The sequence below is a fragment of the Giraffa tippelskirchi genome, chromosome 1, assembly GCF_054371585.1.
Source record: "Giraffa tippelskirchi isolate mGirTip1 chromosome 1, T2T-mGirTip1v1.2.pri, whole genome shotgun sequence".
NCBI lineage: Eukaryota > Metazoa > Chordata > Mammalia > Artiodactyla > Giraffidae > Giraffa > Giraffa tippelskirchi.
Window position 1 is genome coordinate 189646569 of NC_137275.1, and position 19627 is coordinate 189666195.

Genomic DNA, 19627 nt, shown 5'->3' on the forward strand with positions numbered 1-19627 from the left:
TAGGGAGGAGACTCTACCCCTGAGAGGGCTGTGAAACCACAAAGAGAAGGCCCCCCTGAACATCCTGTGCAGGGTTTAGTCACCACACCAGTGACACCCCCTTATCAAGGGGATAACGGTAAGCACTGACTGAGGAAATAGGCAGTAGGCTTTCATATGAAAAACAGTCCTCACACCAAAAATATTAAACCCATGCAAGCTATGCAGAGATGCTCCCACATAATAACAGACCCCAAAGCCACAGTAGATATCTGTTTCTCCTAAACTCATAGGACAAGACAAATACAAGTAAATGTAGATGCAGAGTAACCACTCCAATTAAAAGATCAAGAAGATTCCCTGAAAGAACAAAAAATGAAACAGACCTCTTCGGTCTAACAAACACTGAGTTTAGCAAAGACATAATGAAAACACTGAAGGAATTAAGAAAGGTTACCAATACAAATGCAGATTACTATAAAAGGGAACTAGAAAAAATAAAGAAGAGCCAAGAAAAATTATCATTGCTGAAATGAAAGCCGAGCTAAAAGCAATGAGCAGCAGGTTGAATAATAAAGAACAACAAATAAATGATCTGCAAGATAGAATAATGGAAATCCCCCAATCAGAAGAGCAAAAAGAAAGGCAAATAAAAAAAAAATGAAAGCAATGTAAGAGACCTATGGATTCTATAAAGCATACCAATCTACACATAATAGACATTCAAAATGGATCAGAATGATAAAAGGGGATCAAAAATTTATTTGAAGAACTTATGGCTGAAAATTGCCCAAACCAAAAGAAGGAAACAGATATTCAGGTATGGGAAGTGCAGAGGATCCCAAACAACATGAACCCAAACAGATCACACAAAGACAAATATTTTATATCAACACAGATATATGGAATATAGAAAGATAGTACTGATGAACCTATTTGAAGGGCAGCAACAGACATGCAGATACAGAGAACAGACTTATGGACACGGGTGGTGCGGAGAGGAAGAAGAGGATGAGACAAATGTAGAGAGCAGCACAGTCGCGTATATACATTACCATATGTAAAACAGCCAATGGAAATTTGCTGTATGAATCAGGGAACTCAAACTGAGGCTCTGTAACAACCTAGAAGGGTGGGAAAGGGTGGGAGGAGATAGGAGGGAGGCTCAAGAGGGAGAGGACAATGTATACCTATGGGTAATTCATGTTGACATATGGCAGAAACCAAAGGAATATAAGTAAAGCAATTATCCTGCAATTAAAAATAAATTTCAAAAAAAGTTAAAGAGAAGATTCTGAAGGCAGCTAGAGAAAAACAAAGCGCTAATTATAAGGGAACCTGTGTAAGGTTCTCAACTGGTTTCTCTTCAGAAGAGAGTGGCAAGATATAGTCAAAATCCTGAAAGGGAAAAATCTGCAAACTGGGACAGTCTGACTAGCAAGATTATCATTTAGAATAGAAGGCAGGATAAAGAATTTCTCAGACAAGCAAAAGTTAAAATAATATATCAATACTAATTGGAAAAGACCCTGATGTTGGGAAAGATTGAGGGCAAGAAGAGAAGGGGGCAACAGAGTTTGAGACTGTCGGATGGCATCACCAACTCAATGGACATGAGTTTGAGCAAATCCGAGAGATGGTGAAGGACAGGGAAGCCTGGCGTGCTGCAGTTCATGGGGTTTGCAAATAGTCGGATATGACTTAGTGACTTAACAACAACAAAATGTATCCTAAAAGAAATACTGAATGGTCTTTTATAAATAGAAGGGAAGCAGAATATACAGGAAAGAAAAAAATCACAATTGGAAATTAAATTACTTACCAAATTTTGTGAAGGTGATGATAACCACAAAGAATAGCAAAATGATAAATACAAAGATGTACAAGAGGACATAAAAATCATAAAATGTGGAGAGCTAAGTAAAAAAATGTAGTTTTTTTTGGGGGGGGGGATGTGTTTGAGATTATATGACAATCATTCTAAAGAAAGTACATAAAGGAAGTACATAAGGGGTTAACACACTTGAAAAACAAAGTAATCACAAATTAAAAATGTATAATAGATGTACAAAGACCAAAAAGAAGAGAACAGAAGCATACTGCAAAAGAAAATCATCAAACAACAACAGGAAAAGTGAAAAGGAAAAGAAATATAAAAATCAACTGGGAAAGGTCTAAGATAGTAATAAATATATATTTAGCAATAATCATCCTAAACATCAACAGACTAAATGCTCCAATTAAAAACACAGAGTAGCAGACTGGATTAAAAAAAGAAAAGCCTACAATAGGCTGCCTACAAGATACTCACATGAGGGGGAAGGACAAATATAGAGTGAATGTGAGGGAAAGAAAATGGAAATGACGAGAAAGTGGGGGTTACAATGCTCATATCAGACAAAATAGACTTTAAAAGAAAGCCATTGAGAAAGATAAAGAAGGACAATATATAATGACAAAAGGATCAATACAGAAAGGAGATATTATACTTGTCAACACATATGCACCCAATTTAGAAGAACTAAAATACATAAAACAACTAACAGACATAAAGGGAGAAATTGATAGGAATACAGTAATAGTAGGAGATATTAACATCATACTCACATCAACAGACACTCATTCTGGACACAAAATCAATAAGGCAACAGAGGTCTTACATGATACGATAGAACAGTTAGACTTGACATTTTTAAGTTTTCTAGACATTGACATTTTGTCTAGAAAACTCAGAATACACATTCTATCAAATGCATATGGAACATTCTCCAGGATTGATAACATATGAGGGCAAAAATAATCTTCAACAAATTTAAGAGGAGAGAAATTATTTCAAGCATATTTTCTGACACATTGACATGAACGTAGAAATCAACCACAGAAAAAGAAATGAGAAAAAATCAATTACTAAACTAAACAACATGTTATTAGAAAGCCAATAGTTCAATGATAAAATCAATGAGGGAGTTAAAAATTATGAGAAAAATGACAATGAAAACATGACTATAAATCTACAGGATGCAGCAAGAGCAGTTCTTAGTAAAACAAGCCTTCCTCAAAAAACAAGACAAACCTCAAACACCCCGTAAACGAATTAGAGGAGGAGGAACAAACAATACCTAAAGTCAGCAGAAAGAAGGAAACAATCAAGATTAAATTGCTGTCCGCGTTGCTGTAGTGCAGACACTACGTAGAGTCCAACTCTTTTGCAACCACAGGAACTGTAGCCCCCCAGGCTGCTCTGTCCATGGAATTTCCCAGGCAAGAATATGGGAGTGGGTTTCCATTTCCTTCTCCAGGGAATCTTCCCGACCCAGTGATTGAACCCACGTCTCCTGCATTGGCAGGCGGATTCTTTACCACTGAGTCACCTGGGAAGCCGAAAGATCAGATAGGAAATAAATTAAAAAGCGATTAAAAAGAGCATTAGAAAAAAATCAATAAAACCAAGAACTGGTTCCTTAAGAGAGTAAACAAAATCGACAAATCTCTGGCCAAGCTCACAGAAAAGAGCCCTACATAAGCAAAATAAGAGACAAAAAAAGGAGAAATAACAACAGACACTGTAGTAATTAAAAAAACCTAAGAGAATACTATGAACCATAAAAGAATACTATATGCCAACAAATTGGACAATGGAGAAGAAATGGACAGGTTTCTAGAAACAAAGACTACCAAAACTGAATTTAAAAAATAGGTAATTTGAACAGATTGATCACTACAAATGAAATAGAATCTGTAACTTCAAAAAAAAAACAAACCCCACAGAGGTCCAGGACCAGATGGTTTCATTGTCAAAACTGACCAAACATCAAAGGAGACCTTATACTGATCCTTCTTAAACTCATACTAAAGACTGAAACTATCACACAATTGCACTCATCTCACATGCTAGTAAAATAATGCTCAAAATTCTCCAAGCCAGGCTTCAGCAATACGTGAACCATGAACTTCCAGGTGTTCAAGCTGGTTTTAGAAAAGGCAGAGAAACCAGAGATCAAATTGCCAACATCTGCTGGATTGTGGAAAAAGCAAGAGAGTTCCAGAAAAACATCTATTTCTGCTTTATTGACTATGCCAAAGCCTTTGACTGTATGGATCACAATAAACTGTGGAAAATTCTCAAAGAGATGGGAATACCAGACCATCTGACCTGTCTCTTGAGAAACCTGTATGCAGGTCAGGAAGCAACAGTTAGAACTGGACATGGAACAACAGACTGGTTCCAAATAGGGAAAAGAGTACGTCAAGGCTGTATATTGTCACCCTGCTTATTTAACTTATATGCAGAGTACATCATGAAAAACACTGGGCTGGAAGAAATACAAGCTGGAATCAAGATTGCTGGGAGAAATATCAATAACCTCAGATATGCAGATGACACCACCCTTATGGCAGAAAGCGAAGAACTAAAGAGCCTCTTGATGAAAGTGAAAGAGGAGAGTGAAAAAGTTGGCTTAAAGCTCAACGTTCAGAAAACTAAGATCATGGCATCTGGTCCCATCACTTCATGGGAAATAGATGGGGAAACAGTGGAAACAGTGTCAGACTTTATTTTTCTGGGCTCCAAAATCACTGCAGATAGTGATTGCAGCCATGAAATTAAAAGACGCTTACTCCTTGGAAGGAAGGTTATGACCAACCTAGATAGCATATTTAAAAGCAGAGACGTTACTTTGCCAACAAAGGTCCGTCTGGTCAAGGCTATGGTTTTTCCAGTGGTCATGTATGGATGTGAGAGTTGGACTATGAAGAAAGCTGAGCGCAGAAGAATTGATGCTTTTAAATTGTGGTGTTAGAGAAGACTCTTGAGAGTCCCTTGGACTGCAAGGAGATCCAACCAGTCCATCCTAAAGGAGATCAGTCCTGGGTGTTCATTGGAAGGACTGATGCTGAAGCTGAAACTCCAATACTCTGGCCACCTCATGTGAAGAGTTGACTCATTAGAAAAGACCCTAATGCTGGGAAGGATTGGGGGCAGGAGGAGAAGGGGACGACAGAGGATGAGATGGTTGGATGGCATCATCGACTCGATGGACATGGGTTTGGGTAGACTCTGGGAGTTGGTGATGGACAGGGAGGCCTGGCATGCTGCAATTCATGGGGTTGCAAAGAGTCGGACACGACTGAGCGACTGAACTGAAAGACTGAAGAGGAGGAAACACTCTCAAAGACATTCTGTGAAGCCACCATCACCCAAATACCAAAATCAGAAAAAAGACACTACCATAAAAGAAAATTATAGGCCAATATATTTGATAAAATATCTCACTGAAATATAAGCAAACCAAATCCAAAAACATATTAAAAAGATCATACACTATGACCAACTTGGATTCATCCCAGGGTCACAGGAATGGCTCAATATATGCAAATCAATCAGTGTGTCACACTACACCAAAAAAAGCAAAGACAAAAACTACATGGTCATCTTAATAGATGCAGAAAACACATTGAGTAAAATTCAACGCCCATTCACGATAAAAAAAAAAAAAACAAAAAAACCTCTCACCAAACTGAGTTTACAGGGAACATATATCAACATAATAAATGCTATTTATGACAATAGTTATAAATAGTCAATATAATACTCAACTATGAAAAGGTGAAAGCTCTTCCACTAAAATTTGGAATAAAACAAGGTTACGAATTCTTATCACTTCTATTCACCATAGCACAGGAAGTCCCACTCACAGCAAACACACAAGAAAAAGAAATAAAAGGTATCCAAATTGGAAAGGAAGAGGTAAAACTGTAATTATATTTAGATAAAATGTCACAATATATGTGTGCCTGCGTGGTAAGATAATTCTATCCTGTTTGTCTCTTTGCAACCCAAAGGACTGTAGCTTGCCAGGCTCCTATGTCCACGGGACTTCCTAGGCAAGAATACTAGAGTGGGTGGCCATGTCCTCCTCTAGGAGATCTTCGCCACCAAGGGATCAAACCCATGTTTCCTGCAGCCTCTGCACTGCAGGTGGATTCTTCACTGCTGATTCACTGGGGAAGTCCTGATACTATATATAGAAAACCCTAAAGATTCCACAAAAAAGCTACTAGAACTGATAAAATGAATTCAGCAAGGTAGCAGGATACAAAATTAACATACAGAAATAGGTTGCACATCTTTACACAAAAAGTGAATGCAAAAAAAAATCCCTTTTAAAATGCCTGAAACCAAATAAAATACTTAAGAATAAATATGAACAAGGAGGTAAAAGACTTACTTCATGATTCATATATGAAACTGATGGTGATTCAAAGATCACCAAGATATCAAAATCTCATGGACTGCAAGAATTAATATTATTAAAATGGCCATACTGCCCAAAGCAATCCATAGATTTATTGTGATCCCTATCAAATTACCCATGAGGCTTTTCACAGAACTAGGAAAAAAAAAGTCCTAAAATTTATATGGAACCATAAAAGACCCAGAATTGCCAAAGCAATACTGAAGAAAAAAAAAAAAAACAATGCAGCAGGCTTAACTGTCCCAGACTTCAGATAATACTCAAAGCTACAATAATCAAAACAGCATGGTATTAGCACCAAAACAGATATAGATCAATGGAACAGAAAAAAGGAGCCCAGAAATAATCTACAGTCAATTAATCTTCAACAAAGATAGCAAGAATATACAATGGAGAAGACAGACTCTTCAGTAACCGTTGCTGTGAAAGTTGGACATCAGCATGTAAATCATTAAGTTAGAACTCACCCTCACAGCATACACAATAATAAACTTAAAATGGCTTAAAGACTTAAACGTAAGACATGACACCATAAAAATTCCTTGGAGGGAACATAAACAAAACGTTTTCTGACACGAATGTTTTCTTAAGTCAGTCTCCCAAGCCCAATAGAAACAAAAGCAAAAATAAACAAATGGGACCTAATCAAACATAAGCATTTGCACAACAAAGGAAGCCATAAACAAAAAGAACCTATCAAGCAAGAGAAAATATTTGCAAATGATGCAACAAACAAGGGCTTAGTTTCCAAAATATACAAACAGCTCACATGAATCAATAACGAAAAAATAAACAACCCAATCAAAAAATGGGCCAAAGATCCAAACAGACATTTCTCCAAAGAAGAAATACAAACGGTCAACAGAAACATGAAAAGATGCTCAATATCACTAAGTATTAGAAAAATGCAATCAAAACTACAATGAGGTATCATCTCACACTGCTCAGAATGATCATCATTAAAAAGTACTTCAAATACCAAATGCAGGAGAGGGTATGGAGAAGAAGGAATCCTTGTACACTATTGGTGGGAATGCAAATTGGTATAGCCACTATGGAAAACAATACAGATATTCCTCAAAACACTAAAAACAGAGTTACCATATGATCTAGCAATCCCACTCCTAGGCATACATCCAGACAAGAGTATAATTCAAAGAGACATATACACCCCTATGTTCATGGCAGCACTATTTATAATAGCCAAGACATTAAACCAACCTAAATGACAACAAAACATGAATGGATAAAGATGTGGTACATATATACAATGGACATTACTCAGCCATAAAAAGGAACTAAACTGTGTCATTTGCAGAGACGTGGATGGACCTACAGACTATCATTTAGACTCAAGTCAGAGAAAAACAAATACTGTATGTTAACACATATACCTAGAGTACACAAAAATGGTATAGGTGATCTTTTGTGCAAACCAGAAATAGAGACACTGATGTAGAGAACAAATGTATGGATAACAAGGGGAAAAAAGAGAGGTGGACTGAATTGGGGGCAGATTGGGACTGACATATATACACTACTACGTGTAAAACAGAAAACTAATGAGAACCTACTGTATAGCACAGGTACTCTACTGGGACCTCTGTGGTGACATAAATGGGAAGGAAATCCAAAGAAAGAAGGGATATATGTATGACTAATTCATTTTACTGTACAGTAGAAACTGCCACACTAGTGTAAAGCAATTCTACACCAACTAAAAAATAAATAACAACAACAAAAAAATGTAGTACATACATGCACTAGAATACTACTCAGCCATTAAAAACAATGAAATAATGCCACTGGCAGCAACATGGGTAGACCTAGAGATTATCATACTGGAGTGAAGCACAGGGAAAGGCAAATGTCATATGAAATCACTTACAGGTAGAATCTAAAAAAATGATACAAATGAACTTATTTTCAAGATGGAGGCAGACTGTCAGACTTAGGGAACAAACTTATGGTTGCCAGTGGGAGGGATGGGGAGACTCATAGACTAGAACTTTGTGAATTACATGTATACACTGCTATGTTTAAAACATATTGCCAGTGGGGACCTACTACATGACACAGGGAACTCTGCTCAATATCCTATAATGGGATAACAATTTTTTTCCTAAATGTTTTCCTAAATGGGAAAACAATTTGAAAAAGATATATGTAAATATTAACTGAATCACTTTGCTGTACACCCAAAACTAGCAAAACATTGTTAATCAAGTATTTTTCAATATAAAAAAAAACTTTCAAAAATAGCCAAGACATAGAAACAACTTAAATGTCCATCAACAGATGAATGGATCAAGATGTGGTACACATATACAATGGAATACTACTCAGCCATAAAAAAGCATGAAATAAAGCCATTTGCAGTAACATAGAGGAACCTAGAGGTTGTCATACTGAGTGAAATTAAGTCAGAGAAAAGACAAATATCATATGATATCACTTATATTTGGAATCTAAAATATGACACAAATGAACTTATCTACAAAACAAAATACAGATTCACTGACATAGAGAACACACTTGTGGTTTGCCAAGGAGGAAAAGAGAATGTGTAGAAAAGGATTCAGTGTTTGGGATTAGCAGATGCAGACTATCACATACGGAATGGATAGACAACAAGGTCCTACTGTCTAGCACAGGGAAGTATAGTCAGTATTCTGTGATAAACCGTAACAGAAAAGAATACAAAAAAGAATGTCTATATAGGTATAACTGAATCACTGTGCTGTGCAGGAGAAATTTACACAACATTGTAAATCAACTATACTTCAATAATATAAATTTAAACAAATGATTTCTACATGACAAAACAGATCTTGTCTATCACTTACTTTTCTTTGGCAAAAAAAAATCTGTACGTTCTCTACATGGCTTGGTATATATACTTTCTCACATCTGTCAATAAATATGTTCATTAGATTATGTGGGAATAAATTTGGAAATCAATTCTCCTTCAAATAAGGACCTCAGCCATTCAGTTTGCTGAGTCTACATGTTAAAAAAGTACTAAAGACGCAAAAATCACATAGGAATAGGAGATGTAATCCTTCCCCTTCAAATAGTTCAAAGGTAATAAGGGTAACTATACGTAGATATAGGAAAACCAATTAGTTATTTGAGAAAGTTATAATCTTTGTCCATGGAGTCACAAAAAGTCGGACACAACTTAGCAACTGAACAACAACAAATGATCTTTGTAGAAACAACGAGCTCCACCCTCAGTATTCCAATTGCAAAACACAGGTCACCTGATTGTTAGCACAGTGCTCAGGTGGCCACTCTGACAAAACAGTTTTCATCCACACCAGGGAGGCTTCAACTCCTTACTCCTCACAAAGGGCCAGCCACTCGCCACTCTTTTCCCCAGGTAGAGACCCACCAGAAAAGGGTGCCAGAGGGCCTTGCTCTCAGTGGGCCATGATTTTCTGAGTAAATCAGAACTTCCTAGGGAAGGTGGTAAGGACTTGTTTTTAATTTGAGGTTCAGAACTAAACCTCAAAAACATCCAGAAAAGTCTTACAAACACAAAATTAGACAGCTGAGAACAGGAAGAAATATTTAGTGCTTTTTCTTTTAGCACAACATGACCTGAATTTAAATCCCAGCTCGGGGGCTTCCCTGGTGGCACAGGTATAAGGAATCTGCCTACCAATGGAGGAGACACGGGTTCGATACCTGGTCTAGAAAGACCCCATATCCCGCGGAGCAGCTAAGACTGTGTGGCACAAGGACTGAGCTTGCACTCTATAGCCCGGGAGCCACAACTACTGAGCTCGTGTGCTGCATCTACTAAAGCCTGCATGCTCTACAGCCTGTGATCCGTAACGAGAAGCCCGCAGACAGCAACTACAGAGCAGTAGCCCATGCAGCAATGAAGACCCAGTATAGCCAAAAATAAATTATAAAAAGATTCCAGTTCTGTGCTTTGTCTTAGAGAAGCTACTGAATCTCTTTCTAAAGTTTCTACATTTGTGACATGGGAATACTATCACCTTCCTCACAGAGTTGTCAGAATTACTGAAAGAGATCATCTATACATTGGGTGGTCAAATGCTTGGCACATGGTTGGTCCTTGATAAATGACCACACCTTGATTATTTTTAAATTACAGTTTTTGTCATTTGAGATTGCTGATTATTTTATCAAATTAGGGTTCAGAAAACTCATCTTAAATAAACACTGAAATGCCAGAAAAGTTCTCAAGCTAAAAAAATAACTGGATTGAGGTGAGATTTAGCAAGGAGGCAGAGAAAAGATGATTTAAGTCAGGAAGAGGATTTTCAAGACAAATACAAGTAAAGAAAGATGATTTACTGAAAAAATGAAGGTCATTAAAGGTAGGGAACAAGGGGAAATCATGAAGGTAAAAACATACTCACTAATGAATATACAAATTAGGAAAAGTAAGAAATAAAAGTAGGAGAAAGACAAATAAGTTAACTAGAGATTATTTTAAAGCAAGTACTGGGTTGGCCAATAAGTTCGCTCAGGATTTCTATATGTGCATGGAAACTCAAATGAACTTTTTGGCCAATCCAAATAATTGCTTGTGCCAACATGAAGCCAAATGAATCCACTAGAGAGCTCTGTGTTTGCTGAACAACTGAATAAATAAGAACAGTGGCTGGGAAACAAGAAAAAGGGAAAACAGGCCCAGCTTGGGAACAGCCTGCCTTGCTGAAGTCTGAGGGAGCATGGAAATATTTACACTTCCAATGTCATTTCCTAGGCAGGTAGGATATGAAATGCTATCAATGACACAGGGAAAAATGAAAGTGGGAAACATAAAAGAGCCCACTGGCCATATAAAGCTGAAGTTTAAATGTTCTCAGGAGGAGAGGGTGTCCATTAAAGTGAAAAGTGGCAGAGGGATACAGGTGGTCAAAAGATAAGGATTTGTATAAGCATAGATCACTGTTTATTTTTATAGTAATTATTATAGCAGAATGGCTGAAATGAAACATAGGCTAGAAGCTTAGAGAAATCTTTGGTAGAAGGTAAAGAATAAGAGAAGAACAAGAGGAATATGAATCATTGTGGAGCTAGATGAAAGGGTCAAGCCATATCATCTATTAATTTAAAGCAGAGACATTTCTTTGCCAACAAAAGTACGTCTAGTCAAGGCTATGGTTTTTCCAGTGGTCATGTATGGATGTGAGAGTTGGACAGTGAAGAAAGCTGAGCGCCGCAGAATTGATGCTTTTGAACTGTGGTGTTGGAGAAGACTCTTGAGAGTCCCTTGGACTGCAAGGAGATCCAATCAATCCATCCTAAAAGAGATCAATCCTGGGTGTTCATTGGAAGGACTGATGTTGAAGCTGAAACTCCAATACTCTGGCCATCTCATGCGAAGAGTTGACTCATTGGAAAAGACCCTAATGCTGGGTAGGATTGGGGGCAGGAGAAGGGGACGACAGAGGATGAGATGGTTGGATGGCATCACCGACTCAATGGACATGGGTTTGGGTAGACTCCAGGAGTTGGTGATGGACAGAGAGGCCTGGCGTGCTGCAATTCATGGGGTCGCAAAGAGTCGGACACGACGGAGCGACTGAACTGAACTGAACTGAATTGGAGGAAAATTACAAATATTTTGATGGTTTTTGCCATATATCAGTATGAATCAGCCACAGGTATACACTGGTCCCTTCATCCTGAATCCCCCTCCCAGCTCCCTCCCTACCTTATCCCTCCAGGTTGTCACCGAACACTGGCTTTGGGTAGGTAAGTTTTAAGGTAATGTAAATTTAATATGTCAACAATGCAGGGTGGGAAAGCTGTAAAGGCAATGTAATTTAATATGACAACAATGCAAGTTATTGAGTGTTTCGTATTTCATTATAGAGTTTGTGCCCCTTTGTGGCTCACAGGCTTATCATGGTGAATGGGCGTGTATAACTCAATGGACCTATGAGCCATGCTGTGCAGGGCCATCCAAGATGGATGGGTCACAGTGGAAAGTTCTGACAAAATGTGGTCCACTGGAGGAGGGAGGGCAAACCCCTGCAGGATTCTTGCTGCAAGAGCCTCATGAACAGTATGAAAAGACAAAAAGATATAACACCCAAAGATGAGCCCCCAGGTCAGAAGGTGTCCTATATGCTACTGGGTAAGAGCAGAGGGCAACTAATTACCAAGAGCTCCAGAAACAGTGAAGCAGCTGGGCCAAAGCAAAAATGATGCTCAGTTGTGCATGTGTCTGGTGTGAAAGTAAAGTCCAACATTATAAAGAACAATACTGCATAAGAACTTGGAATGTTAGGTCCATGAATCAAGGTAAATTAGAGGTGATCAAGAAGGAGAAGGCAAGAGTGAACATCGATATATCAGAGGAGTCTGTGAAATAAAATGGACTGGAATGGGAGAATTTAATTCAGATGACCATCATATCTACAACTGAGGGGAAGAATCCCTTAGAAGAAATGGATTAGCCCTCGTAGTCCACAAAAGAGTCCGAAATGCAGTAATTAGGTGCAGTCTCAAAAATAAAAGAAAGATCTCGGTTGGTTCCAAGGCAAACCATTCAACATCACAATAATCCAAGTCTATGCCCCAAGTACTGATGCCAAAGAAGCTGAAGTTGACGGGTTCTATGAAGACCTACAAGAATTCTAAAACTAACACCAAATAGATGTCCTTTTTATCATAGGGAACTGGAATGCAAACATAGGAAGTCAAGAGATACCTGGAGTTAACAGGCAAATTTGGCCTTGGAGTAAAAATGAAGCAGGGAAAAGACTAACTGAGTTTTGTCAAGAGTACACACTGGTCATAGCAAAACACCATTTTCCAACAACATAAGAGATGACTTTACAAATGGACATCACCAGGTGATCAATAACAAAATCAGATTGATTATATTCTTTGCAGCCAAAGATAGAGAAGCTCTATTCAGTCAGCAGAAACAAGACCTGGGGCTGACTGTGGCTCACATCATGAGCTTCTTATTGCAAAATTCAGACTTAAATGAAGAAAGTAGGGAAAACCAATAGGCCATTCAGGTATGACCTAAATCAAATCCCTTATGATTATACAGTGAAGGTGACAAATAGATTCAAGAGATTAGATCTTGTAGACAGAGTGCCTGAAGGTCTGTGGATGGAGGTTTGTACAGGAAGAGGTGACCAAAACCATCCCAAAGAAAAAGAAATCCAAGAAGGAAAAGTGATTGTCCGAGGAGGATTTACAAATAGCTGAGGAAAGAAGAGAAGCGAGAGGCAAAGGAGAAGGGGAATGATATACCCAGCTGAATGCAGAGTTCCACAGAATAGCAAGGAGAGAAACGAAGGCCTTCTTAAGAGAACAAGGCAAATAAATCGAGGAAAACAATAGAATGGGAAAGACTTGAGATCTCTTCAAGAAAACTGGAGATACTAAGTGAACACTTAATGCAAGGATGGGCAAAATAAAGGACAGAAACAGTAAGGACCTAACAGAAGCAGAAGAGATTAAGAAGAAGTGGCAAGAATACACAGAGCAACTATACAAAAAAGGTCTTAATGACCCAGATAACCATGATGGTGTGGTCACTCACCTACAGCCAGACATTCTTAAGTGTGAAGTCAAGTGGGCCTTAGGAAGCATTACTACAAACAGAGCTAGTGGAGGTGATGGAATTCCAGCTGAGCTATTTCAAATTCTAAAATATGTTGTTGTAAAAGTTCTGCACACAATATGCCAGCAAATCTGAAAAACTCAGCAGTGGCCAGAGGACTGGAAAAGGTCAGTGTTCATTCCAACCCCAAAGAAGGGCAGTGCCAAAGAATGTTCAAACTACTGGACAATTGCACTCCTTTCACATGCTAGTAAGGTTATGCTCAAAATCCTTCAAGCTAGGCTGCAGCAGTACATGAACCTAGAAATTCCAGATGTACAAGCTGGGTTTAGAAAAGACAGAGGAATTGCCAGCCATTGCATTACCAACATTTGATGGATCATAGAGAAAGCAAGGGAATTCCAGAAAAACATCTGCTTCACTGACTATACTAATGCCTTTGACTATGCAGATCACAACAAACCGTGGAAAATTCTTAGAGATGGGAATACCAGACCACCTTATCTGCCTCCTGAGAAACCTGTATGAAGGTCAAGAAGCAAGTTAGAACCTGACATGAAACAACGGACTGGTTGAAAACTGGGAAAGGAATACGTCAAGGTTGTATACTGTCGTTCTGTTTATTCTATGCAGAGTACATCATGAAAAATGTCAGGCCACATGATCACAAGCTGGAATCAAGCTTGCCAGTAGAAATATTAACAACCTCAGATACCATACTAATGGCAGAAAGCAGAGAGGAACTAATTAGCCTCTTGATGAGGGTGAAAGAGGATAGTACAGAAGCTGGCTTTAAACTTAACATTCAAAAAACTAAGATCATGACATCCAGTCCCACCATTTCATACAAACAGATTTTATTTCCTGGGCTCCAAAATCACTGTGGATGGTAACTGCAGCCATGAAATTAAAAGACACTTGCTCCTTGGAAGAAAAATTATGACAAACGTAGACAGTATATTAAAAAGCAAAGACATCTCTTAGCTGACAGAAGTCTGTATAGTTAAAGCTATTGTTTTTCCAATAGTTATGTACGGATGTGAGAGCTGGACCATAAAGAATGCTGAGCACCGAAGAATTGATGTTTTCCAACTGTGGTGCTGGAGAAGACTCTTGAGAGTCCCTCGGACAGCAAGGAGATCAAACCAGTCAATCCTAACGGAAATCAACCCTGAATATTCAAAAAAGGACTGATGCTGAAGCTCCAATACTTTGGCCACTTGATGCAATGGGCCTGCTCGTTGGAAAAGACCCCTGATGCTGGGAAAGATTGAGGGCAGGAGGCGAAAGAGGCGACAGAGAATTAGACGGTTGGATGGCATCGACTCAAAGGACATGAGTTTGAGCAAACTGTGGGAGATAGTGAAGCACAGAGAAGCCTGGCATGCTGCAGTCCATGGGGCTGCAAAGAGCCAGGCATGACTAAGTGACTGAACAACAACTGCTTGACTCCAGTCCACATGTTTAACTCCTATGCCATTCAACAACATCAGGATTGTAAGCTCGCAGCCCCCAGGCTGATCCTGATGTGTTTGTGGAGTAGCATTTTAAAAGTCAAGATTTCACATAAAACGTTCGATTTTCAGTTTTTCTTTAAAAATCACAGTTCTGGAACGTTAAGTCCACACATTTCCCTGACAACAAACTGCCCTAAGATCACCACCTTCCCCACCACTCCATGGGATAGACTGGCTTCTGTCACTTGGAGGAGGCTTGTAAACTACTTTATAAGGATTCTCATGTTCACTGTCACCAGGAACGTTAACAGAAATCTCACTACACAGTCAGGGATGAGTGTTTTTTTTAATTCTTTTGTCCTACCCACGCAGTGCAGCATGAGGGATCTTCATTCCCTGACCAGGAACTGAACCCACAGCCCCTGCACTGGAAGAAAGTCTTCACCACTGGACCACCAAGGAAGTCCTGAGGTGAGAATATTTTTAACAGTTTTCAAAGTGGACTCAGACTGTCCCCAGGTTAATCTTGCAGTAAGTTGTAGAATCAAGATTCTAATCCAGTCCTGTGATTCCAAAGTACAATTTCCTCTCTTGACCTTACTTCTCAATATAATGGGAAGGTCCATAACCCGAATCCAAGTCACAATCATAATGCAATTTTAAAAAGAACAGGGACCTTCATGGTGGCAATGTGGGTAATCTGTCTGCCAATGCAGGGGACACGGGTTTGATCCCCAGTCCAGGAAGACTTCAAATGCCATGAAGCAACTAAACCCAAGTGCCACAGCTACTGAAACCTGTGCTCCACAATAAGAGAAGCCATCACAGCGAGAAGCCCACACACTGCAACAAAGAGTAGCCCCTGCTCAATGCAACCAGAGAAAGCCTACACAAAGCAACGAAGACCCAGTGCAGCCAAAAAGAAAGAAAAATTTAAAAAGTAAATAAATAAAAATTTAAAAAGAATAATAAAATCCTTTAGAGTGCTTACTGATAAATCTAAGTCTATTTAGAATCCAAAATTGGAATTCATGAGATATACATACATGAAAAGGTATACCTGTGGCTATACCTCTGTATTATTTATTTTTTGGGGCTCCAAAATCACAGCAGATGGTAACTGCAGCCATAAAATTGAAAGACACTTACTCCTTGGAAGGAAAGTTATGACCAACCTAGACAGCATATTAAAAAGCAGAGACATTACTTTGCCAACAAAGGTCTGTCTAGTGAAGGCTATGGTTTTTCCAGTAGTCATGTATGGATGTGAGAGTTGGATGGTGAAGAAGCTGAGCACCGAAGTATTGATGCTTTTGAACTGTGGTGTTGGAGAAGACTCTTGAGAGTCCATTGGACTGCAAGAAGGTACAACCAGTTCATCCTAAAGGAGATCAGTCCTGGGTGTTCATTGGAAGGACTGATGTTGAAGCTGAAACTCCAATACTCTGGCCACCTCATGCGAAGAGTTGACTCATTGGAAAAGACCTTGATGCTGGGAAGGACTGGGGGCAGGAGAAGGGGATGACAGAGGATGAGATGGCTGGATGGCATCACCAACTCGATGGACATGAGTTTGGGTAGACTCCGGGAGTTGGTGACAGATAGGGAGGCCTGGCGTGCTGCGATTCATGGGGTCGCAAGGAGTCGGACACGACTGAGTGACTGAATTGACACCTCTGTAACTATATATACTCGTATACACGTAAAAGCATTTAGTTTTAAAAATGAGAAAGAAAGATGGCGGAGGAATAGGACAGGGAGACCACTCTCTCCTCCACAATTTTATCGAAAGAATTCCAGAAAAATAAACGACCCAATCAAAAAATGGGCCAAAGAACTAAACAGACATTTCTCCAAAGAAGAAATACAGATGGCTAACAAACACATGAAAAGATGCTCAACATCACTCATTATTAGAGAAATGCAAATCAAAACCACAATGAGGTATCATTTCACACCAGTCAGAACAGCTGCTATCCAAAAGTCTACAAGCAATAAATGCTGGAGAGGGTGTGGAGAAAAGGGAACCCTCCTACACTGTTGGTGGGAATGCAAACTAGTACAGCCACTATGGAGAACAGTGTGGAGATTCCTTAAAAAACTGGGAATAGAACTGCCATATGACCAGCAATCCCACTGCTGGGCATATACACCGAGGAAACCAGAATTGAAAGAGACACGTGTACCCCAATGTTCATTGCAGCACTGTTTACAACAGCCAGGACATGGAAGCAACCTAGATGTCCATCAGCAGACGAATGGATAAGGAAGCTGTGGTACATATACACAATGGAATATTACTCAGCCATTAAAAAAAAATACATTTGAATCGGTTCCACTGAGATGGATGAAACTGGAGCCCATTATACAGAGTGAAGTAAGCCAGAAAGAAAAACAACAATACAGTATACTAATGCATATATATGGAATTTGAAAGATGGTAACGATAACCCTATATGCGAGACAGAATAAGAGACACAGATGCATAGAACAATTTTATGGACTCTGAGGGAGAAGGTGAGGGTGGGACGTTCTGGGAGAATAGCATTGAAACATGTATATTATCATATGTGAAACAGAACACCATTCCATGTTTCATGCATGAGATAAGGGCTCAGGGCCGGGGCAATGGGATGACCCAGAGGGATGGGATGGGGAGGGAGGTGGGTGGGGGGTCCAGGAAGGGGAACACATGTAAACCCATGGCTGATTCATGTCAATGTATGGCAAAAACTATTACAATATTGTAAAGTAATTAGCCCCCAACTAAAATAAATAAATTTATAAAAAAAATAAAAAAATAAAAATGAGAAAGCTAATTTTACTTGATGAAAATATATTACACTAAGCTAGTCAAAAAGAAAGTATAAGTCCTAAACTTACAAAAATATAAGGAATTAAATTGAAAACTCACCCAATAAATTAATCCCATCATTGACAATGAGCTGTCCGTGACGCAAGTAGTTCAAAATGGGTTCAAAGTACTCAGGACTTCGGTCAATTAAGAAAGCTCCTCTATGATCTTGTTTATTTCCCCAGACACCTGTGGGGCCAACAAAATGAAAATGGCCCCCCCACAAGCAAAAAATAAAGTTAGAAATTTATAGGAAGAAAACTGTGTAGCATACCCGTATGTTTTTACTCTTGTACAGATTATTACCGATACCCTTAAAAAGTACAAAAGGACAGGAGTTGATAAATTCAATACAGCTACAGACGCAAAATGGGAAAATTATGGACTGCACTCACCTTTGTCCTTAAACATGTGGGCCAGCATACTGTCGGGTTCTTTATTCACTAAAGTGCTCCTAAGAATTCAGGGAAAAAAATGGATTTCTCCATTTGTCTTTATAAACAAACATATTTAAGTCAAGAGTATACTTGATCTCAGCTGCTCTCTCAAAAAGATGCATGCTATAACCTGGGAGGAGTGATGCTGGGAGACAAAAATGTGCAGTAAGTTGCCATTTATCAAAATCCCTTCTAATCTGGCACTTCCTTTGATTTAAACATCAATTTAGTTGACTTTAATTTCAATGCTAATCTATCCCTCTAGCACGCAACTATATCACAATTTTCATGCTCTAAAGTAGGCTGTTTTTATCCCTTTAGCATAAGCAGTTGTGTCTTAAAATTTCAGTGTTGTTAATTTTCTTACTTGTGTTACAAGTATATTGCTCAATATTTTAAAAACATATTCTAAAAACGCTAAATTCATGCTTTTCATGCCTTCTCTGGAATGACTTATGAGCCATTTTTCTACTCTTAAAAAAAAAAAACTTTCTAAAAATTGGTTTCAAATCACACAGTATATTTAAGCAGTATTGGAATATCTTCTAAGGAAATCAGTAATCTGAAGGAAAAGAACAGACAGCATATAGTACCACGTCGATACACACATGCATGTGCACCTACCGTGTGGTTGTGAAGTACCGCCCTCCAACATTTAATGTGAGCCAGTCTGTGTGAGATCCTGACAGCCCTTCAGGTAGTTTAGAATCTGTCTGAGGATCTAGAGATGACAGGTAGAAAAAATAAACATTAATTTGGGGAAGCATTAATTTGGTTATTTGGGGAAGATGGCAATACCATAATTTTTTAAACTAAAAACACACATAAAAGTATGGCAGAGCTACTAGGACAGCAAGCCCTGTACCCACAGACAGCATTGAAAACAAAACTAGATATAAGGTATACCACCAGCACTGACAGCTAGGAGAGCTGCTATGGCATCAGCTTCTTTGACAGCAACAGCAGGGTATGTGATGATCCTAAGAATTCCAACGTAATCCATAGATTCACTTCAAAACTCAGCACATCTACTTGAGAACAACCACCCGGAAGTGGAGGGGTCTGCCCACTCTTAA

At 38.8% G+C, this 19627-nt stretch overlaps 1 protein-coding gene across 3 annotated transcripts in view; it reads right to left on the reverse strand.

Moving 5' to 3' along the window:
- The window catches only part of KCTD9 (potassium channel tetramerization domain containing 9), an 86993-nt gene that overhangs the window by 46213 nt on the left and 21153 nt on the right, over positions 1–19627 (reverse strand). For all 3 annotated transcript variants that reach the window (XM_081516648.1, XM_081516638.1, XM_081516659.1), the window contains exons 4-6: positions 19176–19272; positions 18510–18568; positions 18175–18303 (exon numbers count right to left, since the gene is read on the reverse strand). In XM_081516648.1, the coding sequence (XP_081372774.1) occupies positions 18175–18303; positions 18510–18568; positions 19176–19272 (285 nt within the window). The remainder of the gene's footprint in view (positions 1–18174; positions 18304–18509; positions 18569–19175; positions 19273–19627) is intronic.